At 39.9% G+C, this 23801-nt stretch overlaps 3 protein-coding genes across 4 annotated transcripts in view; 2 read left to right on the plus strand and 1 right to left on the minus strand.

Annotated features, from left to right (window-relative positions):
• The window catches only part of LOC144535980 (uncharacterized), an 84736-nt gene extending 83190 nt beyond the window's left edge, over positions 1-1546 (plus strand). Inside the window, exon 4 of the mRNA XM_078278832.1 lies at positions 1-1546. Coding sequence (XP_078134958.1) covers positions 1-143 — 143 coding nt within the window. The 3' untranslated portion in view covers positions 144-1546.
• Positions 1-8444, minus strand: part of ptprea (protein tyrosine phosphatase receptor type Ea) — a 59169-nt gene extending 50725 nt beyond the window's left edge. For both annotated transcript variants that reach the window (XM_078278824.1, XM_078278823.1), the window contains exon 1: positions 8346-8444. The gene's annotated coding sequence lies outside the window, so the exon portion shown is untranslated. The remainder of the gene's footprint in view (positions 1-8345) is intronic.
• A 1169-nt stretch (positions 8445-9613) lies between these two features.
• Positions 9614-11277, plus strand: clrn3 (clarin 3). The gene is made up of 3 exons (XM_078279960.1): positions 9614-9964; positions 10537-10722; positions 10848-11277. Exons 1-3 carry the CDS (start codon positions 9733-9735, stop codon positions 11117-11119), a joined length of 690 nt encoding a protein of 229 aa, XP_078136086.1. The 5' UTR covers positions 9614-9732; the 3' UTR covers positions 11120-11277.
• Positions 11278-23801: the final 12524 nt, after the last annotated feature.

Here is a 23801-nt window from a genome sequence, read left to right on the forward strand (position 1 = left end):
GGGTTTCACCTGGTCCTCCATTATCGCGAGCGGGACACAACCAAAACCACGGCATTTGGGTAAACATCAGAGTTAGAATTGAGCAACCAACCAACAGACCAATAGCCCTGGAGCTAGCATGGCTAATAAAAACTAAATATTGAGATTATAATTATTGTCGTAGATTTTTCTCTCAAACAGGCCTATCGATACCAGTCTCAGCTTTAAAACTCATCTACGGCTCTGCTGGGCTCTACTTAATCCTATATGTTTTTTTTTCTGTTGGGCTTCATCACTATTGTTTCCAATCAGCAGCCTGTCGGAAATATGAGAAAGCTGAATACTGCATGTAAAAGTTTAAAAGGCTTGCATCACTGTGGGCTAACCATCTAAACATTAGATATTTCTGCTTGTCCTTCCATCTCAGGTCTTTGTGTTTTGTTTTATCTAAACCATATCCTCACCTCTTTTTTCCCCACACAGAATTGTGAAATACCATCACATAACAGCAGCTGAAATTACATCCTTAAACACTGACAGGAATTCAATAAGATGAAGCATGTTCAAGGTCCATCCCCTCATTTTATTCCAACATACTGCAAGATTAAGGCAGCCTTTAACCTTGGTCGTTTATATGGCCCAGGACAGCAGCTCTGATTATCATCCCATACATTAGGTGCTTTCTGCTGCTCTTCTGAGCCTTACACACCTATGCATGCAGGTCATGTCAGCTGAGATAACCCCTGACTGTGGGCTCACTGCCGCATCCAACTGTGCTCATTTAGGCACATTTACACAGTTAAAAAAAAGGCCTCGACACTATGAAGCTTCCCAAAGAGTCAGAAGATAAAAAGGTGCTTTTGATTTCATGCCACATCCTTTTCAGCGCAACACAAAAAGTGACAACGCAAACATTGAATTAATGCTCGTCTCTGTCACCTCAGGCCTTTGTGATGCAAGCAGCACACTTAATTATTACAAGCCTCAAGAATACTGATGTTAAAAGGAACCTTGGAGCAGATAAGACTTTGAATGAATAAGATAGGAGTGATGCTGACTACTTTGTGCAGTGCAAACAACTGCTGGTGTGTAAAATTGTTTCTCTGTATTTATTTGACACAACAATCAAATCAAATAAGCCATCCTTTTGAATAAGCCCATTGTACTTGTGTGAAAATGTTTATTGGAGTTACTCCAGTGCCTTCGAACTGCATCATGTTACTAAGAACACAATGAAAATATTGAAGGGCTGACATGATGATCACACACAACTCCCTGTGTAACAGCCTTGAAAGAATGAATAGGAAATTGGCTGCTTTAGTGAGCATCCATTATTCATTAAGCACTGTACTCCTCCATGTCAACAACCTCTGTGGTGACACAGTCAAACCATTATTTCCTCTTTCACTCACTCTTTGCTTCACTCCGTCTAATCCAGTCACACCCGGCTTTCATATATGATCAGCTGCCAGTTTCTTAAGAGCCTGTAAACTCTAAACCATTCAACAAAACCCTTTATAATCCAGCTGTATTTGATGTCACTGTTTAAAGGACATGATCCGACACTGATGCTTCTGCAAAGACAAGAGCCTACGGTATAATCATCGTGGCATTTTATAGAGGCGCAAGAGAAAATGAATTGCATGTGCCTATATATTGCACACAAACAAACAAATCTGACAAGTCAGAGGACTGGGTGGGACCTTAATGTGTCTCCAGCCAGGCTTTATAGTTTATGGTGCTGCAGAAATGAGGGAAGATAATCACTCTTTCTATATGCACCATCGCCATCTAAGACACAGCACTCACCTGTTGCTTTTGGAATCATTAAAAGCCGCTTTACATGTTTGCGAGCAAGTACATTGAAGTTCCGTGTTTAAGAGAAATATTTTAAAAGGGACAATAAACCACAAAATAAACCAAAAGACTATTAAGAAACATCAGTTTACCATGCATAAACACATGTACAATAAGCCTCAGTTTCACACTATTTGCGTCATCTTTTAACCCCAGAGACATGATTGTAAACATCAAGCTATCTAGCAATGTGTGGGTGTGACGTCTTATGCGCATATAAGATGAGAAGAGAACAGCCTTCAAGGGAAAATCCACAATAGCTGAATATTTCTTTTCCTGACTGTATTAAGCATGTTCTCAGCTTGTGGGTCGCCCACTGTTTTCCACAGAAAACCTATTTGTTTATCCTAGTTCATTCAGATTTAATAAAGTGGACTGAAACATGTTTTAAGCCACAGCTGGAGATGTTTGCTTTCACTTTCGTTAAAATCAGGCCACATAGCACAGGGATTTAATCTCTTCTGGGCTCCACCCTGCTTTCCCTGAGCAGGTCACCAAATTAGGCTGCCATATTTTGGCCTAAAAAAAAAAAAAAAGGGAAAAAATGAATTGAATGCGAGTTATCATGTTAAAATCACAGCTGTCGACATGTTGCCCCCACCAGCAGCTGGGTAAAGTATGGGACTGTGTGATTATAACAAACCTTTTTGGCTATTTCTACAAGCTAAAACGAGCAGACAAAAACATTCAGACCTTGAAGGTTTTCAACAATGTGTTCTCCCTCTTTGGACACTCATAAAACAACTGCAAGGTCACCAGCTCAATCTCCAAAAACGTGTTGTTTAAGAGCTTTGTGGTCTACCTTGTAATGAGCTCATGTAGTGACTGACAGTAATACAATACAGAAACTATTTGTTGCCTGGAGGGCGGAATACTCCCATATTACTACTGGGCAGCTGTTGTGGAGTGACATCATGCAGTATGTCCCTGGGCCATATTCCCTTATTCAAACCAGAAGGGCTTGACCTAGTGGTTCCCAACCTGGGGTTCAGGATCCCCTGAGGGGTCCCAAGATAAATCTGATGGGTCACAAGATGACAGTGACAAAGACTTTTCTCTGGTTCTGCACTTGTCTTGCAAAACACTGGACACTTTGACCTCTTCAGGGGCCCGTTTCAGGAAGGAGGTTTAACAAACTCTGAGTCTAACCCTATTGACTCAGAGTTGTCTGTCAGAGTTGACCTGTTGAGTTGATTTACCCCGAGATGGGAAACTGAGTTTTCGGTTCCAGAACAGCTGATTTGAGTTGGTTCAATCAACTCAGAGTAGGTTCACTTAGAGTTAAGCGCGTGCACCACCACTATAAAAAGGCAGCATGAATGGAGCCATAATACTATGATTCACCATGGCAACAACCACAAACAAACTAGTCGGCGTACTTTACCCCTCTGGAACTGGAACTACTCATGCGCACATACAGCGAGTTTGAACATATATTTTGTAAGAAAGCAACACAGCTGTTGCTGCAAAAGAGCGAGAATTGTCTTGGGAGAAAATTGCTGCTCGAGTCAATGCGTAAGTTCCAATATAGTGTATTAATTTCCAATTTAATCACAAGTATAATATTACTGTTGAAAACTGGTGGAATGCTGTTTAACCTGTAATCTATTTCATTTAGGTGCAATCCTGTGGGTGAAAAAGTCCTAGGTCTACTAATCCCATTCAGAGGCTGCAGCACCATCATAAACAGAATTATAATTTATAATCATTTATTTCAAAAGGGTTTACATCATTCACCTGCAATCCTGTAGAACTCCTTTTTATTGGCTCTCACTGGTTGTGTCCAGGGAACACTACAACAACATTTAAAAAACGTTTCAGAACAAGACACACTTTTCTGATGGCTCTGCATGTGGCTTTACTAATATGCTCCTCATCATCAATTTTGAAAACTGCCGTTTGCAAAAAAACGTATAGGACACAAAGAATCTGCTGGGATGTAAGAGCATGTCCTCGATGGGTAACGTTAATGAGGATGGATAAGGTTATGTAGGCTACATAACTGATAAACTGGGAAGAAAAACGATACCGCTCAAAAAGGTAGTTATCTGGAAATGAAAATACATCTAGTCGAGGCCTCAATATCACCTGCCGACGTATATTAACTCCCTGCAAAGTAATACAGCTTCTTCATCAACGGGATTGTCGAAAAAAAGGACATGCTATGTTCGAGGAAAAAACATTTATTCTGCCTAACAGAGTTATTAAACAAACAGTTTTGTTATTGCAGATGACAAATAAAAAAAATGTGCCTGATACAGACTGACTGAATGAATGAGGAAATGAAAGAGCGCTGTGTCAGAGGGAGGAGACTGAGAGAAACTCGAGGTTTCTTGAAGAAAACCTGCTCCCGACCAGGTTAGTTTCACAGGCTCAGTTACCATAGTAACTGGCTCTGAGGTTAAGAGAGTTTCCCCTCATCTCAGGGTTAACAAACTCAGAGTTTTCACTAAACCTGCTTTCTGAAACGGACCCCAGGCCTCTAGTGAAACAGGTGGAGACAGAAATCTCTCATGGGTTGAACTGTTCACAATCCAGGGCCATGTTAAGGCCATAACCTGGTCACAAGCATTTCCTTTCCTGACCACAGTGGCCAACAATAAATACAACAGAATATAATCTTGTTTCCAATTCAAACTCCAATTTTGCAATTGAATGTCGTGTTTAGTCCAAGCAACAGTCCAAAACCCCAAAAATTCAATTCACTGTTAGAAAAGCAGCAAATTCTCACATTTGACCCAAAGTCATCAAATGTTTGTCCTTTTATCTTGAAAAATGACTTAAATCAATCAAAATTTTTTTCTGATTACAGTTCTTTCCATCGACTAATCAATTAATCGACTATTTGTTGCAGCTCTAGTTGACTCAATACAGAAAGACAAAGGTTTTGTAAGGGTTGTAGCACTTTCTTGGAATGGCAGATTTAATTTTAACTTCTCAAAATATTATTTCCCTTTTGTGAATCATGTGCTCGGCCTTGCGGTTATCTCAGAGGAGCAACTTACAATGCCTCCTTTAAGCAGATGTTGGATGAGTTCTGACGCATCTGAAAAGCAAGAAGCTTGATCTCTGTCCAGCTGTTTCGGTGCTGCAGTGGCCCAGCTGAGTCTTAAACAAAGCTGATAAAAAACCAACAGAAAACTGCACAGCTTGAGTTTGTACAGATATCAATCACTAGCCACAGCTTTATCTCACATGCCTTCGCCATCAGTAGTGCTGGCCCGGGGGTGTGTGTGTGTGTGTGTGTGTGTGTGTGTGTGTGTGTGTGTGTGTGTGTTGCAGGTTGCTGTTTGCACAGCCATAGACTGTACTTGCCCGGGCCATGTGTTAGGCCTCCTCTGACGGAGACACACCTTCTCAGTGTCACTGAGGTCCCACCTCTCCATGAGGCTGCGGGGCTTTCCTGATCCTATCCTCCAAACAGGAAGCAATACACCGCTCACATGCTCCGTTTCTGCTTTCACTGGTTTTGCAGTCACTGTTGCTATTCTGGCCCTGTTTCCAAGCATAGTTTGTTAAAATATAATGTCACATCTAATACAAGCTGTACAACCACCCCCAACAAACCCTCACCTTTAATTATTAGTTTGTTTTGAATCCATTTGCCTGGTTAAGTGAGGGTTCATTTTTTCTCACTCTGCATGAACATGTTTTATCATTACTAAATCATTTAAGCGTGATGTCAAAATCCAAAGGATGACTGCAGGGTTTGTATTCTGTTGTACTAGCCACAAGCACAAACAAGCCTACAGTTGCAACATACTGCAGCTTAATGTGCTTTAACAAGCTTCCACTGAGGCAAGCAGAAAAATAACAGGTTGGGTACAAATGCTGTTTGCATCAAAAGTAGGATCTTACTGTGACAATTCCCTGGTCTTTTTCATGAACCCCTCTCCAAGGCTGGCTAAAACGGTTTCTGCCGACAAATATCTTACAAGTTCTGGGTGACGCCAGGCTCATCCCTAATTGTCATGACTTTATACCAATTAGTTCCTTCTACGCCTATTTTAGGATTAAAAGCGCACCTTTAAGCAGAGTGTAGTTAATGTGGTTGTAGCCTCAGAGAGCGCACGGCCCAGCGTGTAGTCTCACAGCTCAAAGTTAGAGTGTTTCCAAGACTTAGAGAGAGGTGGCGGAGAGATAGAGGGTGGGCGAGCTGCAGGGATTTATTCCGGGCAGACAATTTGAGGTTTATACCAAGCAAGCTGTTAGAAACTCCAGGTATGCGCAACTCATTCCTCTCCACCTCGCAGTGGATTTCATTAATCACCACATCTGTTCGTTTCGCACAGCACACCCACGCTCAAATAACATACACTTTACAAGCATTCCAACATGCATTTTTACAGTTCTAACTATAGCCAACAAAACTACAAAAGAACATCTTGGCAGTGTGTTAAATAGCAATTAAATGCAGGTTGAAAATAGCTACTGTAATTATAAACCTGTCGCGTTTCTTTGCATTTTATTCAGACTTAGACAGTATACAAAGAACATGGCTTCTCCCAGGGAAATACATTATTGCACACAAAATAGAGTTGATATTCAACTGGAGCCAAATATTTGTAACAAGATGACAGCTGACTCAATCTGCAGACAGCACTCAGCAGTTAAATGTTATTTCTTCCTGCATCCTTACACAGTCTCATTTTTCTTGGTGAGCACTGACTATTCGTTTATTTCAATGCATCCTCATTAGCTTTTGCCACAGTAATTACCATTCTTCCCAGGGTCTATACTGTATAATTGAAATGCAAGTCACTGAAAAATCACAGGCAGACACAGACAGACAGTCTAGACAGTAAAATCAAGGTAAATGAGGATACATCTTGTGACTGCTACGAATATGAAACTGAAAGACCGTTCAATTCAGTCAGGTCTGTAATGATAAATCTGGAAAATGTTTTTTAAAATGTGTCATATGTAGTTGATTGTCAGCTAAAGTCTGGTCTCTGGTTCCATTAAATAAAAGCTCTGTGTTTACTTTCTTGGCATGTTGAATAGGTTTGGTCTGAGTATTAAAGTTACAGTAGACTTGTTCTGTGCTCCATCTGATATTACCTGTCACACATTGTGGAATTTGTTTTGTATGTCTGAAGGTGATAATCAAAAGTTGATCACAAAAAAAAAGTTACAGTAGACTGAAGAGACGTCAGGTTTCTCTGAAACAGTTGTCTTGAAATGCCAACTGGACATAACAGCAACCTGTGACACATTTCAGTGATGGTACCATATGGACAGTGAGGTGATGATCTTGCAACCCTCAAAATGAGACGAGTAATTTCTTATTGTCAGGAGTGACAGAAGTTAAACTTTCCATATTCAAATTGCCTTCTTTTTCTCATCTATTTTGATCCTAGAGACAGCCTTGCTAAGTCTGCAGTACCTGTCCCTGTCAGGCAGACTACAATATGCATTAAAGTAATTTAACAGCATCTCTCTGACATTGATGAACTCAGCTCATTGTCCAGCCATGTTGCCATGTTATGACCCAACATACAGTAACAGCACAGCATTTAACCCACAAAATCTGTATACACAGGTCCTGTTAGCACCACAAATGACAAAAGTATGCAGAATATTTTCATTACGAGTGTGTCTGTTTCATAATGAGTCTTTTTCAGGAATATAAGATGTCAAAGTCCCAAAGTTCTCTTGTTAATTTTCTGTGAAGCACAATCTTGATGGTGTCTTGGTATATTTAACTTTTCATTTCCATGGTCTGATTAGACAAATGTCAGACTCGGTTTATCTCCCCTTCCCTTTAGCCGGCACCCTGCTATGGACAATCTGCTCCAAGGATACTGATGTGTTGCTGACCCTGACCTTCCCCAGAGACACCTTCTAGGGAGATTGATATCATGTCCAGTGATTATTGTATTGCATACCACGACTTAATTAAAATCTGTGCAGTCAACACATTTAGAAACCAAAACAAGAGTCAACATCTCAATACATAACTCAAAAACCTTGAAAAGCCCTCCTAACAAGTCTTAGCAGATCCATCCATGATAATCTGAAGACCCAGTAGCCTCTGTTCACAGACATGTTGAAACTGGCTCAACTGCAGCCCACATAGACAAACAGTCAGCCACCAAATATGAAGAAAAGATTGATAATCTCCATTGTGATGAATGCAAAATAAAAAATAAAAAATAAAGACCACGAAATGAGAACAGAAACTCCAAACGAGTTCCATTAAACCACATTGACTGGGTTGGGTTGACTGGAAGTCGCTGCAGGTTGTCAAACAGAGAACCCATGATTTAAGCACACGAAAAACCACTTTTTGAATGTATTCACTGAACGAGGAACGAGGAATATATTCACTGCCACATTAAAGCTGAACACGCACCTGAAATGGACGAAAAATCAACCGTGCGCTGCTGTGACGGACAGGTATCACGGCGTTTTGTGTGACCGAAAAATGACTGAAAATGTGGCGTGTTCAGCGCCAATAAATAAGATGCAAAAACGGTGCGATGACATAAATGAATCTTATCACTCACCTTGATGGCACCGACATTAAGTCCTGAGCGTAGATTGTGTTGGAAAAGGCGAGGCGACGCTTCAGGGTTGCCGCCTGTCACCGGGAAGGAGGAGTTTGTGTTTACTCCAACATAACAACTGGCTGTCAGCGTGCACACGGCTCCTCTCCCGGTCTGGCGGAGAAAGGGAGCCACAGTCTGGCCACACACTTTATTACAACATGTGTGCTTTCTTGTGGGTTTGTCCAGTTTGTCCCAGAGTGACTTTAAAAATGTTTGTAACACTTTGGGTTATTATTGGTCAAAAACCACACTGATAATTATTGCGGAGTGTATTATAATAAGTTTGGGATTTAGGTTTTATATAATAATTACATCATTATTTGTAATGTAATGTAACCGTGCTTCTTTATCTATACCTAAAATAATATAAAACAAAAGTAGCATGTATATATAGGCAATACATAGCCTTTGTATTACAAACATGTATGAAAGAACTGAATATAACCCTGCACTAACATTATGAACTTTTTGCTAATTACACCCAAACATACTGTGTAATAAAAAAGTATTGGTATACATTTAGCAAACGCATACATTTTCAGTTATTACCAAGAACCAGGAAGTCCTGGAGCTTTATAGCTCCATTTATGTCTTGTCTTCATTTTGTGCCAATAAATCAACGGCATCAACTAGGTGGTTTACAGTGTAAAATGACAGTTCTACAGGCCAGAGGTCAGTTTTCTCTGTTTACCTAACATGTCCTCAGTTTTCTGTGAAATGATACCAACCCCTGTCATGGCTTTAGTGATGACACATACATATCAAATAATCATTCCTCTTCCAGTAACTCTTTTTTTAATGATACGGGTAAATTATTAATCTGCATCATGTTTTATGACCCTACAATTTCAAGAACAGGACTTTGGTTCCCAGACTGTGAACGTGGTTCCCTTAAACTGCACCAGAAGGTGTGTGTAGGCACTGAACAACAGGAACTACAAATATCAATTGTCATTTTATAAAGCGTCTTTTATTTGTCCTGAAGTTGCTTTGTTCAGTTTTAGTTGTGTATCCATCGTTGGCACTTCAGAAAATATTTCACAACCCTCACTCTAGATATGATTTTCCTTTGCAGTCTGAGCCCAGACATGACATAAATATTAAACTGTGGAGGAAATTGGTGTCATACCATGACAACCAGCACTGTGTTTTCCTTTCAAACCAAAGGTCACTGCCATAATCAAGAGATTTTATGACCAGCAGTCAACTCCACCCAGGAAGGTAACTCATACACAGAATCTTTAGAGGATCAGAGGGTCCTAAGCTGCTTCTGAGACTTCATCAGTGCTTTAGGGAAGAGACGCTGGGATTTAGATTTAACTAGTGCAACTGGAATACAGCAATAATGCCTTCCGCTAAGAAGACTCTGCATTTTATGTGCAGTGCGCTGGCTACTGCCTTGTCTGTTGGGGTGATGGGGTACTGCATGTCAATACAGTGGGCTACAATGACCATGGAGTGCGCAAGAATTGGAAGTAGCTTCTTCAATGGAACTGCTGTGATCACTTTGGAGCTTTTTGTTGGGATTTTAAACAGAAACTTTTGCCCGTCGTTTGGAGGCCAGAATTCTTTTCAAGGTAAATTTCACAGGCTCTCTAAGGGCCAGTTCACCGGAAGATATTTTTCTCACTTACATACCTCTAGAATCTATACTCATAGTTTTGGTTTTATTTCCCCTGGTCTTTCTAGAAGCAGTGTCCCTGTTACTGTTACTATGGATAATCAAAAGAACACACCATAAACGTTTTTTGTATAGGAATGATTTCTTTTGTCAAAAGTAATTTCAAAGGAAGCTCTTTACAGAGAGGTCTCAGAGAGAGATATCTGAAAAAGTGGGTAAATGAGAAAAAAAAAAAATGTATATATATATATATATATATATATATATATATATATATATATATATATATATATATATATAAAAGAGCTGGCCCTTTAAAACAAGACATAATTACTGTGGACATACAGAAACACTGCACATTATCACCAGAGTTGACATTAATGTAACAACTGGATAACATCTTTCTTTCTTGGTGTCTGTAATATTGTATAATTCATGTAAGCTCTACTAAATTACATAACCATGACATGATTGTACTGTGTATGTTTGTGTGTGTGTGTGTGTGTGTGTGTGTGTGTGTGTGTGTAGTGGTCCCCAAATTGGTAGAAACAGGAGTTACCCCTGTAGTCCTCCACGCTTTGGTTTTGTGCCTGTTGGCACTGTGTCTGCTGTTTTCTGCCTGCAGCATCCTTATCTCCCTCTACAACAGTGTCAGCAACCCTTATGAGACCTACATGGGGCCTGTTGGCGTCTATGTCTGCAGCGCGCTCAGCGGTAAGTCCCACAAATGCACTTGGGAGTGGAATTGCCAATAAAAATCAGCATATTCTTTGCATTGCACTGATAAAGATATTTTAATGGTAGTAGGGGTATTATTTTTTTCTGTCTTTCTCTTGCAGCATGTTTGTCAGTTGTGGTCCTCATACTATTTGTGGTGAACGTCACTGTGACCAGCATGGCAGAGGATTTGGTAAAGAACTTTTCCGAAGATGCGGACCTAAGGAACAAATCTTCAGAGATGAAGCTAGGATATTACCTGGTCATCCTTTATACATTGCTCTCTCTTCTTGCCATTGCTTTGATCTACACGTACGACCACGCAGCCTACACACACAGGAGAGAACAGCAGAGGCCTACAGAGGACGCACCCAAGGAGATAATGATGTATTAGTGGCCTGCAATGGAGTCAGTTTTCTGTGACATTGATAAATCGCTCATCAAGACTTTCTGCTGTAACTTATACTGTAATGGAGAATTACAGACAGAAATCATCAGCTATACATAAAGGCAATGGCATTGTTTCATGTGTTATGTGTCTAAAACAATATTTTGCATAAAATAAGTGAATGTAAATAAACAAATGAGATAAGGTTGTATATTGTCTTTAAGGATGGCTTTTTTTTTTATTGTAGCCAATTTTGAAACTGCATTTTTGTCATTTAATGCTCCAGATTTACTGAAAGAATGGACCATAAACAAGCATAAAGCATATGTAGTTGATGAAGTAAATTATATTTTTGTGAAAAATCTAAAGGTTACATTAAATAAAAGAGGTGGCGAAATGTGAGAAGAGGGATACTGAGATTAACTGATCTCTGCTGCCCTCTATCTCTGGATGAAGTTAATGCCACAAGTAAGTCTCGTACCAACTTTCAAGTCAACACCAATCCATGAAATATGAGTACAAGAGAAAAGGATTTAGCTGATTTCCTTTTGTTTGTCTTCTATCTAAAGAAAGACAGAATGCAAAGTAAAATATCTTCACAGGCATTCCCATGACTGGGAACTTGGGACAGACCAGTCGTTCCCAACCTTTTTGTCAGACCTAACCCCACAGTTCTTTTTTTTTTGTGGGCTTTTTCCATCTTTATTGATAGGACAGCTAGGTGAGAAAGGGGAGAGAGAGGGGGAAGACATGCAGGAAATCGTCACATGTCGAATTCAAACTCTGGACCTCTGTGTATTTGTGTGCCTGCTCTACCCGCTGATCCAACCTGGCCACTAACCCCACAGTTCTGTCAGATGTATCTCTTCACAACACCATCTGTCCTGTTTCAAATGTGTCAACTTGAGTTGAGTTGATCAAATTGGATGTTATTGCACTATTAAATATATCAATTCAATTTTTTTATGATGTTTTGTGTCAGTGTTTAGGTTTGGTCAAGTTTGCATTTGTACTACTACCAGCTGGAAGCTGTATGTTAAAAACCATTTACTTTTAGATATATCCGTTATGCTTATGCTAATTGTAATAAATAAATAGTTGAAATACTTCAAATTTAGCTATTTTAAGTAGTTATCTATTACATTTCAATTCTGACTGTGTATTAATTAATGTTGCTTTAGCATTTGTCCATTGCTTTTAGCTTGAACTATTTTGACTGTTTAACCATTGCCGTTAGCTAGCTAACTTCAACCTTTCATTCATTACTTGAAGCCCTCCATTTTAATGATTTTATCCATTACTTTTTAGCTCACTGTTACATACAGACATTTCATTTTTTTCAAATGAGTTGATCTATGCTACAATTTTTCCACGTAAGCTACTGTATCCCCTGGCAACTGCAGAAGTACCTCCTGGGGTAGTACCCTCTGAAGTACTGATACACTACTTTACTCACCTTCATCCATTCATGTTTCATGATAGAAGCAGTGCTTATACTGTAAGTTGAGGCCTTTAAACTCCATTTGAAGATGATGCATTGCCTCTTAAATGTATCCACTTCCATGGGAGATAAACTTGCAAAAGCCTTGATGAGAGATAAATAATTATTACAGATCAGTTTAATTCATTTCAAAGGATAAAAAAAAAAAAAAACGCTGACATATACAGTGAACAAAACAAAGCTTGCTGATTCAGTAGAAGCTGAGATAGATCTTGAGAGTCGGCGTCTATTGTCTCCTAGATCTTCAGACGCTCTCACAGCTGTGATTCACATGACTGCGTTGACATGAGAGCAGGGACGAGGTGTCCTCTTACCGTTTCCCGTGTCCCATCACTCAGGGCCTAAAGTCTGTTTGGACATGCCCTTTCCAGCACCTCTCAGCCCCGCAACGCCTTCTACCTGCCTTCAAAAGAACCACTCTTCCTTCAAGTCTCACACTTCAAGGGACCTGTGGAAAGATGCAGCAATCTGCTTTGTGGTCGTCGGTGTGAATCTGTATTATATTTCTAAGGATGCATGCTTTCTACAATGAATCAAAAGCATTTCAGGCAGAGTAGAAAATCCACCATCCCTTCTGCGGTGCAAAAGTTTCAACCATGTGCTTATTCAGAGTCTAGTTCTATTCATTAGTCCACATCTCTTTTTTTCAGTCAACTAAATGGATTGAATTACAATGATCAATATTCAATTATATTTTCTCACCTGTCACCAAGCTACTCCTGCCAAAATATTCATGATGTAACACTTCAGCTGTGACCAGGACTCAGTGTGAAGCCAGGGCAGGTTGTATTCTCCAGAGGAGGCCACGTCAAAGCCTGTTTCAGCACAAAATCGCCTGCTGGGAAATTGATAAGCTCCTTACAACACAGCACCAAACTGTCAGCCATTAGAGACCCTCTGTTTTTATTTTTCATCCTTTGAAATTCATCATTGACCCAGTCTGACCTCTGACAGACTGCAGCCAGTCACAACTAAAAGACATACCAGAACAAAATACTAAAACTTGACTGCACTTGATTTTTAAAAATAATTCTTTCCACAGTCATATATGCAGTATGTATCATCGCTCTTTAGCTATGATAAGAAATAAAAGGCTTCTCATAGACATGGCAAGGCATTCAAAATTGATGTTAGGATCTCTTGAACATCCGCTTGTTTAACTGCTGCTGGAGGAGATATTTCCATTATACATCCTGTGTGCACTGAGGTGTGGAAAAGCTGAATTGCTATTGAGAAATCCCTCTTGCTGTTTGCTGTGCAAACATTGATTGAAAAAAAAAAAAAAAAATCAGAGATGGGCAGTAATCTCTTCCTCTCTGCATACTCTGTCTATTGGCTCACCAGAATGGATAAACCAGAGATTATGCAGAAGCCCTGACCACTCACTATGTGATAGGATTAAAGCAGAAACTTTTGTACCTGTGAAACCTTATGCTCCCAGGTCCCGCATTACAGAGGCCTGTGAAACAGACACCTCCAGCTGCAGGGCAGGGGGGAACACATTTAGCCACGTAGAGTCCACTCTGGTGGGGCATAGTGGGTTGGGGGAAGGGGTCAGGTCTTATTCAACCTTTGGGAGTTAGTTTCACACTGACAACAATGTGACACCTGAGAGGTATAGGTAGACGTATAAATGCAAGGGTGAGGGAATGTATACCACTTGTTTTAACACTTTCACAAACACCTTAAAAATACCTATAAATACACCCAGTCTTATAAATGAAATAAAAATACACAGGTGCCAAGACATTCAGAACATTCCTCAGAGAAAATACTTTAGCCTTTTATCCTGAAAAGCCCAATCATGCCCCAAAGCCTTTTCATTTGATGTCCCTATTAGTACAGAGTGACCTTCTCCCTCCACAGTGGCAGTAAGATAGGTGTGTGTCCCTCTCACATTTTCCTACAAGGTAATGGACATTTATGGCACTGCTGCTTGACGTCACGACTAAGCAACAGCTGTGATACAGTACAATACACATTTTACACACTACACGCATCACACTTACTCCTCTATACCACATATCATTCTTAATGGATGGATGTATTTGACATATTTCTTCTCCATGCACTCTATTGTTTTTTACGTCTTTTTAATGGATTTTTTTTACACCATTCACACCTATTGGCTCGCAACTGATTAACAGATACATGCACAATAGGGCAAACATTTTATTTTTAAAAGTAAATACAATAAAAAAAAAAGTCTCAATTAAGTCTATTGCTGATTGTTTGATGTGTCTTCAAATTTTGTATTATCTCCTTTATATTTTACTGTATTACTATTTATTTTTATTTAATCTTTTTGCTCAGTCAATGGAGAAGGCAACCCTACATTTCACTGCACATTGTACATGTATGATTTTGTATATGACAAACAAAAATTGAACAAGGGAAAGGGAAGATTTACAGGGAACAGGTATAAGAGAATAACACCAAGTGTACACTGTACTGTACCTCGCTGTACTTGTGAGGTGCTTTCACACTCGACCTGACTGTGTGATATTGGAAGGCAGGCAGGTTCCTTACTTATCTCCGTCATTAATCTTAATTTGTCAGTGAAGGCTGAGGTGAAGGCGGAGGGAAGGAGGAGGAGAAGGAGGGCTAAAAGGTAATTGCACCCCTGCTGCTCCATTATGGTGTCATTCCACTGTTAACAGAAGATAAGATCTTCTCCAAATCACCTGAAGCCAATTCTCCACTTTACCTGGCTGGGACAGAGCGACAGAGAATAAGACCCAGCCTGGTTTCACAGCCCATGATGGAGACAAACTGAACTATTCAATCTGTGCAGAATCTTTCTTTCTTGACCAATCTGTATGTGTGGTAAAAGAAAATGTACGTCCGATGCCGAATGCCGGTTTACAGTCACGAGTGATGGATGGAGGGAGGGCCGAGCACTTTCTCTTCCCCATGCCGCTTGACAACATTGTTGATTAATGTGCTCCTGATTGGCAGGTGTGATAGATATCAGTGGGTGCAATGCATAGGGACACACAGTTAACTACTGACACAGCACACGCTTCAACTGAATTGGCGCCATTTGACCCGGACACAAAAACAAACCTTCGAAGTAGCTACGAGGAACTTTTAAATGTTTCTGAAACTGTTTAATTTTCCATCTGATGAACATAAATGACCGGTAACAGGAAATGAGACTAACAGTGAAAATATTTGCTATATATATATATATATATATATATATATTAAATTTCAGTTTAACACTGGAAAAGCCTGTTAGTGAGTATCCAGCCAGGTAAAAAGTAGCCGGAGATTTCTTTATATAGTCCTAATTGTATTTTAATTTTATTTTAGAAGTTATCTGTTGTAGTTATGGCTGATACTGGGGCAGGGAAATTAAAATTAAACGAAGAACAACTAAAAGCTAAAAGGGAGCGTAATAGACGACGGGCGAAAACCCGCGTCAACCTGTAACATGTCTGTTACATACCTGTTAAAATAACTTTACAATGCTAGATGTGTTTGTACATCAGTAGTCAACAGTAAATTACGTCCCACTTCTATGTAGCGCCCAGTTTTTATTTCATTTCAGTCTGTGTTTGTCCCCCTGTACTTGTGTAAAGTGTCCTTGGGTTTCATGAAATGTGCTATATTAATTGAAGTTATTATCTTTACATTGGTTGCTACAACAAACTCTTGCTAATGCTTTGGCTCGAGACACAGTGACAATAGTCATGTTTCCAAATTTTTGTCAAGTGAATTTTAAGCAAACTTTTAAAATGTCGCAAAAAAGAAAAAAAAAAAAAGAAAATGCGAATGAGAAGCGTTTCCATCAACTGGTTTAGAGCGAATAAACTACATTACGCAAAGCGTAGTTTCGTCACAAGTTGACGTTGCGCATGGTTGTAGATTGCAAACCGGCTTGCTAAATCAAAGAGTTTAGAAGCTAAGTTCTTTGGCTAAATGGAGAGAGGTAGCATTGTACAAGTTGGCCACCTGTGCAGAATACAGGGTTGTGGCAGAGACATTTGGTGTCAGCGAGACAACCGTTTCTCCGATGTGTATATGCGGTGTGCAGGGCCATACGATTCAAGCTGTTGAACCAATTCGTAAACTTACCCACCTTGTGCCACAAGTGTACGGCGCACTGGATGGGACACATATCCCGATCCGTCCCCCATCCGATGGATTCCGGGACTATAGTCATGTGAGTTACATGTTCGCTACGTCACAACTTACTTAGCAAAGCTGTTTCCATCTCCCATTTTGCACATTAACTCTTTTTTGAAAAAGGCAAAAACCACCTCAAGCAAGCGTAAAAACTGTTGATGGAAACATGACTAGTGATACCCGGTTTAGCTCACGATACATCCAAAGTAGGCTAAGTTACCGTATGCAACACTTGAAATGCAACAATGCATTGGTAACGTATTTGCTTATTGTAAATGAATGATTTTCTGTCTGAGCTAAACATTCATCGTAACTATACGACTTCCCAATAATGCTAACTCTAAAAGACCTTTATATGGTGGCCGACAGGGGCAAACGCCCTGCAACTTAAGAAAACACACACAAATAGACAAAACACAAGCAAATTAAGAAAACAACTTCATTAATTTGACAACACATGCGCAGCATTCAGCAAACGCACTGCAAATACACACAACACAACCAAATACATAAACGCACTGCAAATACACACAACACAACCAAATACATAAACGTGTTGCAAAAAGAAAAGCACACAAACCCCGAAAACATATATATATATATATATATATATATATATACACATACAGTCTATGCTCTCGTCTCATGCCCTCCTGGCTGGTGCCGTCCCCGAGCTTCGACTTTTCAAAATAAAAGCTTGTGTCTGGTCCGCTATGTGTTTGTACTTTGGTGTTTTGGATGTTTTTGAACAGTACGGCAATCATGCTAATGAATACAATAACTTTTTCAGCAGATGTCTTACTTACAACACGATGGAGTTAGCAAAGCAGTTTTGTATTTATATGTGCGAGCAGGATTTATTCATATTGATAAATCCCACGGTAAATTGGCTGGTTTACTAAACAGGGAGGGACTATAAATCCTGTCTGTTTTTTGTATTTCAAGAGCGAATTGCTCCACAATATGAATACAGATTGATCACCTATTTTGTTGGTAACCGTTGTTGTATAATCACAATATTACACTTGAGTAGGCCTATACTTCAATAATGCGCCTTTCGGACCTCGAAATTAAACCCTCTCATGTAATATGGCTTAAACAAACGTCAACGTTAAACGCTGATGCAGTTTTAAATGTTTTATTACCACGAGTTTACAGACGTCTCTGCTGATTGAATATCACCTGTGACCTGAGCCGAGACACACCCACCAAACAAGAGAAAACATATCTCAAACATAGACTTAATATTTACAGTCTATGATCTCAAAGCAGTTGCACAGCGTTTCACAACGGTGCACACCGTTCTGAGATTGAACGTGCCCCGCCGGCTCTCTCTCTCTTTCTCTTTCTCGAAAATCAAACTGTTCCACTCAAGGGGGTAAGCTTCACTTCAGAGCTTGAACCTCCTATGGTGCCTTTTTGATGCTACAAAGCGATCACCCGACGTTAGCATTCCATTGACTGCCATTCATTTTGACGTCACTTTGACAGGGAATAACTTTACATTTGAAGCGTTTAAAGACTCTATTTGTCCATTGTTTATTTCTAAAGAAACAGGACAATGTATAAAAGGCTCCATTACCATGTACCTCACGTTATGGCTCCGTAGTAGGCGTTTTTGTAACAATATTATATTATAACGATTGTGTCATAACCACGCGACTTACTTTCGCATAGTAGAGGAATTACCGTATAGTACAGGAGAAGCTCACAGGCAGTTTCGACTTACATTAGCTGTTTACGTTTAATTACTAATGTTAACTAGCATTTTAGTTAATAGCAATAATTAGCCTGTGTCCATGTTATCTCCTTACATATACCTAGGCTCTCCGTCTCTGCAAAATTGGCAATGATTGAGATTTCTCTTGGCACAGCTACCAGAAGACGTACAACTTTCAGACAGGTTGCTCACGGCACATTTATGTCGTCTCTCTCAGTTGGAGGCTGCGCAGTAACACTCAGCCATCACCGGAAAAGTGCTTCTAATATCCTTCACTGGTCTCCGTCCAGAGCAACGGGATCTGTTGGTCCATTCTTATATACTGTCTATGGTTCCACTTATCTGCTCCCTCCAGAAGTCTGGAGAACTTCCGTTGTGTAATCTGGATGCTGTGTTTTTTTGTTGCATTTGTTTTTGGGGTTTGTTTGCTTTTTTTTTTGCATCGTTTTTTATTTGCAGCGCATTTATGTATTTGGTTGTGTTGTGTGTATTTGCTGCACGTTTATGTATTTGGTTGTGTTGTGTGCATTTGCAGAGCGTTTGCTGAATGCTGCACATGTGTTGTCAAATGAAGTTGTTTTCTTAATTTGCTTGTGTTTTGTCTATTTGCATGTGTTTTCTTAAGTTGCAGGGCGTTTGCCCTTGTCGGCCACCGCACCTTTAAGACAGCAGCTGTGCTAAAAACACTTACGCTTTTGTCCAAAAGGGCTGCTAGAATCAACACAAAGGCCTAGGCCGGGGCACATCCGACCAGTGTGCCCTGCAGGAGGGCGTCTGAGAGGAGAGCCTGCCCTATAGAGGTGGAAATCACAAATCACTCTGCTGATTTGAAATCACAAATCACTCTGCTGATTTGAAATCACAAATCACTCTGCTGATTTGAAATCACAAATCACTCTGCTGATTTGAAATCACTTCATTCAGTTATTTTCAAAGATTCTTAGTCACTGACTATGCATTGCGTTTTCCTAAGCTAAGTGGTCGCATCACCATTCAAATGCACTACAGTAAGAACATCAGTAAGTGAATGCATCACTGTTCATATGGCCCTGATGTGCTGCACTGATTCTGACTTTTCAGTTCAGGCTGTCACATTCAATTCAGTACAAAACTAGTTTGTACAAACAATGCTCATAAGAATAATATCTTTTTCACATGACAACATTTACACTCACAAGTAGCTAGGCTAAGTTTAGCCAGAATCAGACCTACATCTTAATAAATTTCTCACAGGAGTGAGAGTTCTTACCAGAAGTTAGTGACTCAAGCTTTGCACTAGGTGGCAGCAATCAATAACTGACTCAAACAAATCCATTTCTGAAACTTGTAGTACAGAAATAGTTGCAATTACTGAAACACAATGAATTCATCTGAATATATGAGTCAGGGCTACTTTTCCTCTAGATATGTTTTGTTGTATAAGCTTGTAATGTTACAGAAAACAACAACTTAGAATTACATTCCTACCTTAAGTAAAATCTGCTTACTTTATTATCTTATTTTACATGTGAGTTTATATCTCTTAGCGGTTTCCAGGCTCATCTGTGTATCCATGAGATAAAAGGCTTCTGTTTTAACGAGGCGCTCAGACTGTCACTGGAGCGGGACACAAATCCATAGATCACAGACACTCGACTGTAACCAAGACACTCAGTCACAGACCGCAAGCTGTTCTCTGATCCATATGACCATACAACTGCAGAGATTCCAGCAGTCTGCACCCAAGGACAGCACATATAAATTCTAGTCTGAGTTGTACAGTATTTTTTTAACCTTCTTTATCCTTGTCCAGGTAACAAATTCAGGTGTATTGAGAAAAAGTGTGAGTATTAAGTACCTCATTCTATCTATATGCTTCATTAATACTGTACACTGAGTGAATTTCCATCATGAGAAGCCATGTCTCATAAATGCTCTCAACGCTGCATGTCATCAGCCCCTGTCAAGCATCTGACAGCACTGAGTGTCTTTTACAGAAGCCAGATGAGGAGAAGTGCTAGGATAAAGTGCATCAAGTGCCCCCCTATTGAGCTTTATGAACGGATTAAAGGATTTGCAAAGGTCTGTCATAAGGCCGTCAATCATTGTCACACCCGCCTGAAATTTATGGCGCTGACTGCAGAAAAAACCTTGGGGCTGTTGTCATGAAGAGTATAACTTTATCTGTCAAGTCATTCACCTGAACGTCAACACCTTGAGCAATGGAAATTAAAAGAAAGAAAGAGAGATAGAGACTGGAACCATGACACAAGACACTACAAATTACCACAGCATCTCAATACCTGATGTTTTCCTTTAGGAATGCTGTTGCAATTCAATACTTGTACTGTACACCTCTACTCCTTTCATCATCAGGTTTTCCACCTCTTCTCTGAGCTGTGTCGCTTTGGCATTTCAGCCTGTGATGCAAAGTCTTAAAAGCTGCAATCACTTGTCTGCCTCTCTAATAAAACAGAGGTTCTTTGAATACAGCAGAATTTGATATCAGCTTTCTAAATCCTGCATAAGAAACAATGCAGCCTCTCTACAGGAGGCAATGTTCAGTGTCATTCACCATGGATGTGGAGACACGGTGTCTGACTGCTGGAGGGATCAGTAGTGCCTCAGGCCTGTTTGCATGTGTATGGAACAATTTGTCAGCCTATATAACCAGCTGACCCCTCGCTCACCACAATCCTGGCCTCCTTCTATTAAAGGAAAAGTGCGGTTTATTACAACAACTTGGGTTTTATTTTGTAGTTTTGGTCATCATTTCTATTGATTATAACATTATACTCACTACAGTAATTGCTGAGATTTGGGAACACGTTGACATTGCCACACCAAAGTACAATGCGGCAAGAAACACAATCACAAGTCGATCAGACAGCAATAAACCCAAATTGTCCTTTTAAAGACCAATATTAACAAGAAATTGCATTAGAGAAATGACAAACTAGTTTTGAGGTCATTTAGAAACAGTGTTGCCCTTACATCCTTTGTTCACCAGAGAGCACTGACAAGTTAGTTTTTTACCTGTACAAAAGTCCCGCTTTATATATATTTTAGTCACAATTCTTTAAAAAAACAACTTGAAAATTGTTTGTTTATGTTATGTGTGTACGTAAAACAATCTCCAGATATACCCGGATCGTAATCGGATTTGAAACTCCCAAGTACCAGCCTAAATAAATCCAGTATAAGTCAGTCTATAATATATACATACATTCATACATTACAACTTTAGCCACACAAAAACAACCTAAAAAATAAAGAAAAAAACATAGACATGGACAAATTAAAAACGTAATTAGATTTCCAGTTGTGCTGTTGCATTACAAAACTGCATACATAGTTAAACCACCACAAAAAGCGGTAATGGAGGAGATAACACTCCCAGACCCATCCTCACCCTCTGTGTCAACTCATCACCTCCTGGTTGGGTGTCAATGAAGGGAGGAAGAGGAAAGAGGGGTGAGATGGGAAGGAGGGAGAAGGGGAGCGGCTGGCAGGAGATGGATGGGGGGTGGGTAAAGAGATCACCTTGCCAAATCCGCTGTGAAGGCCTCAGCTTGGTGCACTTAGCGTAGCGGCCGGAGCCAACACGTAGCGGGGTCTACGTCTCCCTGAGGCGACACTCAGGCCCCGGCCTCCCTGCCATTGTCATCTGTCCGTCTCTCAGCCTCTCCATCCAGCAATCTGCCTGGAGGAAACTTACTTCCTCCCTCCACATTCTTTCTCCCTCCACTACCCCCAGGAGGAGCTGGGGAAGTTGTGTCGAAGGGGACTCCCAGGCAGTATCAATGTCGGAGCCTAAATGTTTGGGTCTTGCCACTAATTAGATCATCCATAAAGCACTGTAAGATATAAAGAAGTGCAATCATCTTGTATATATCCTTTGAATTAAGTTGGACAGAGGAAGTGTATGGCTTGAGCCGGTGGATCTCTGACAGTGATGAGTGATAAGATGCTCACACACCTCACTGAGTGGAATGGCAAATATGTCATCATCCAGAGACAGGGTCTAGCCAGGCCGTTTCAATGAGTGCACCCATGTCAGGGTGATGTATGGACGCAGTAACACAACCTCTGAGAGGGCATAGGGGGGAAATGCTGTCCTGCCAAACAGCCTCTCAGATCCTGAGCAGAAGAATAGGGGCTGCATGTAAACAATTGAGACATGTCAGTCATTTTTCCTCTGGTGATTTATAACCAACCTGGACACTTTGCCTGCCAGCAGCCATGTGTGCAAATCTGACTCAAAGCAAATTTTGTTTTAAGCTTTATATAAATGTATAGTTCACAGTGAAGAAGATAGTTCAAACCAAAGGTCAGCCACTCTGCTTTAAACACTATAGATTACACCTTCAGAAGTTTGTCTGACAAAAACCCTGCCCCTTGGCTGGTTATACGTTTTGTGAAGCTCACAGAAAGCCTGTCCGAAGACTCTTAATGGAAATGGCTTGGGAACCCATTTGTGAGGAACAGCAAGAGAAACGCTAATTCTTGGAGGAATTTCTTCCCCCTGGGATACCTAAGTGATGTCCATCTCCCCTCATTCAGAGAGCTGAAACTGGAGAACATGACTGACACTTTGAGTTCTCTCACTCGGGATCTTTTAAGCAATCTATTTGTCTGAATCCAGTAGTGTGTTTAAAGGGTTGGTTCACCTTCCCATACCCCGGTGGTACCTAGCCACGCACAATTTCAGATAGTTTAATAGTGATTTTATTGGCCTAAGTTTTGACACATCTGTCTCTGAAATTTCTGCAAATACAATGAAAATGAACTTAATTTCCTTTTATAGTTCTCAAAGTATTGAGAAATTATGTATTTATTTTATTACTTTATTTTAAAGGGACAGTGCTTATTGATGAACAGAAAATAGAACTGTACACAAGCCTAATTATCATTTGCTGTCCATGGCCTGATGTTAAAAAGGTGCGCTTACTGTGCAAAATATATGCTTATTGTTTTATCACATATACATAATATGTGTATATGGTTTACAGTTGTCTATTTTGTTATTTGTTATTTTGTTTGTATTGTCTTGAATATTATAGCTGTTGTTTCATCATCGTCTTAATTTTTATCTAAGTAAGTGGTGATGACGAGTGTGGGGGGGGATGTGTTCATGTTGTGAGCTGTATGTTTGGTACTTTGAAACAAAATAAAAACTGTTAATCTAAAAAACACAATAAAAAGACATATGTTAAACAATTAACATACACAATAAATATGCACAAATCAGTACAAGTACACATCCATCAATAAATAATACCACCGTATAATGCATGTTAGGTCACTACAACTAATACTAAATAAGTTAGTTTAATAAAGGAAAAAAAAAAAACATG

The sequence above is a fragment of the Sander vitreus genome, chromosome 21 (assembly GCF_031162955.1).
Source record: "Sander vitreus isolate 19-12246 chromosome 21, sanVit1, whole genome shotgun sequence".
In the NCBI taxonomy this organism is placed as follows: domain Eukaryota; kingdom Metazoa; phylum Chordata; class Actinopteri; order Perciformes; family Percidae; genus Sander; species Sander vitreus.

Excerpts from the sequence above, each read along its gene's own strand:
- clrn3 (XM_078279960.1), top strand. The coding sequence starts at position 9,733 with ATGCCTTCCGCTAAGAAGACTCTGCATTTTATGTGCAGTGCGCTGGCT. Across the intron at positions 9,965-10,536 it reads AGGCCAGAATTCTTTTCAAG|TGGTCCCCAAATTGGTAGAA; the intron begins GTAAATTTCACA and ends GTGTGTGTGTAG. Across the intron at positions 10,723-10,847 it reads TGTCTGCAGCGCGCTCAGCG|CATGTTTGTCAGTTGTGGTC; the intron begins GTAAGTCCCACA and ends TTTCTCTTGCAG.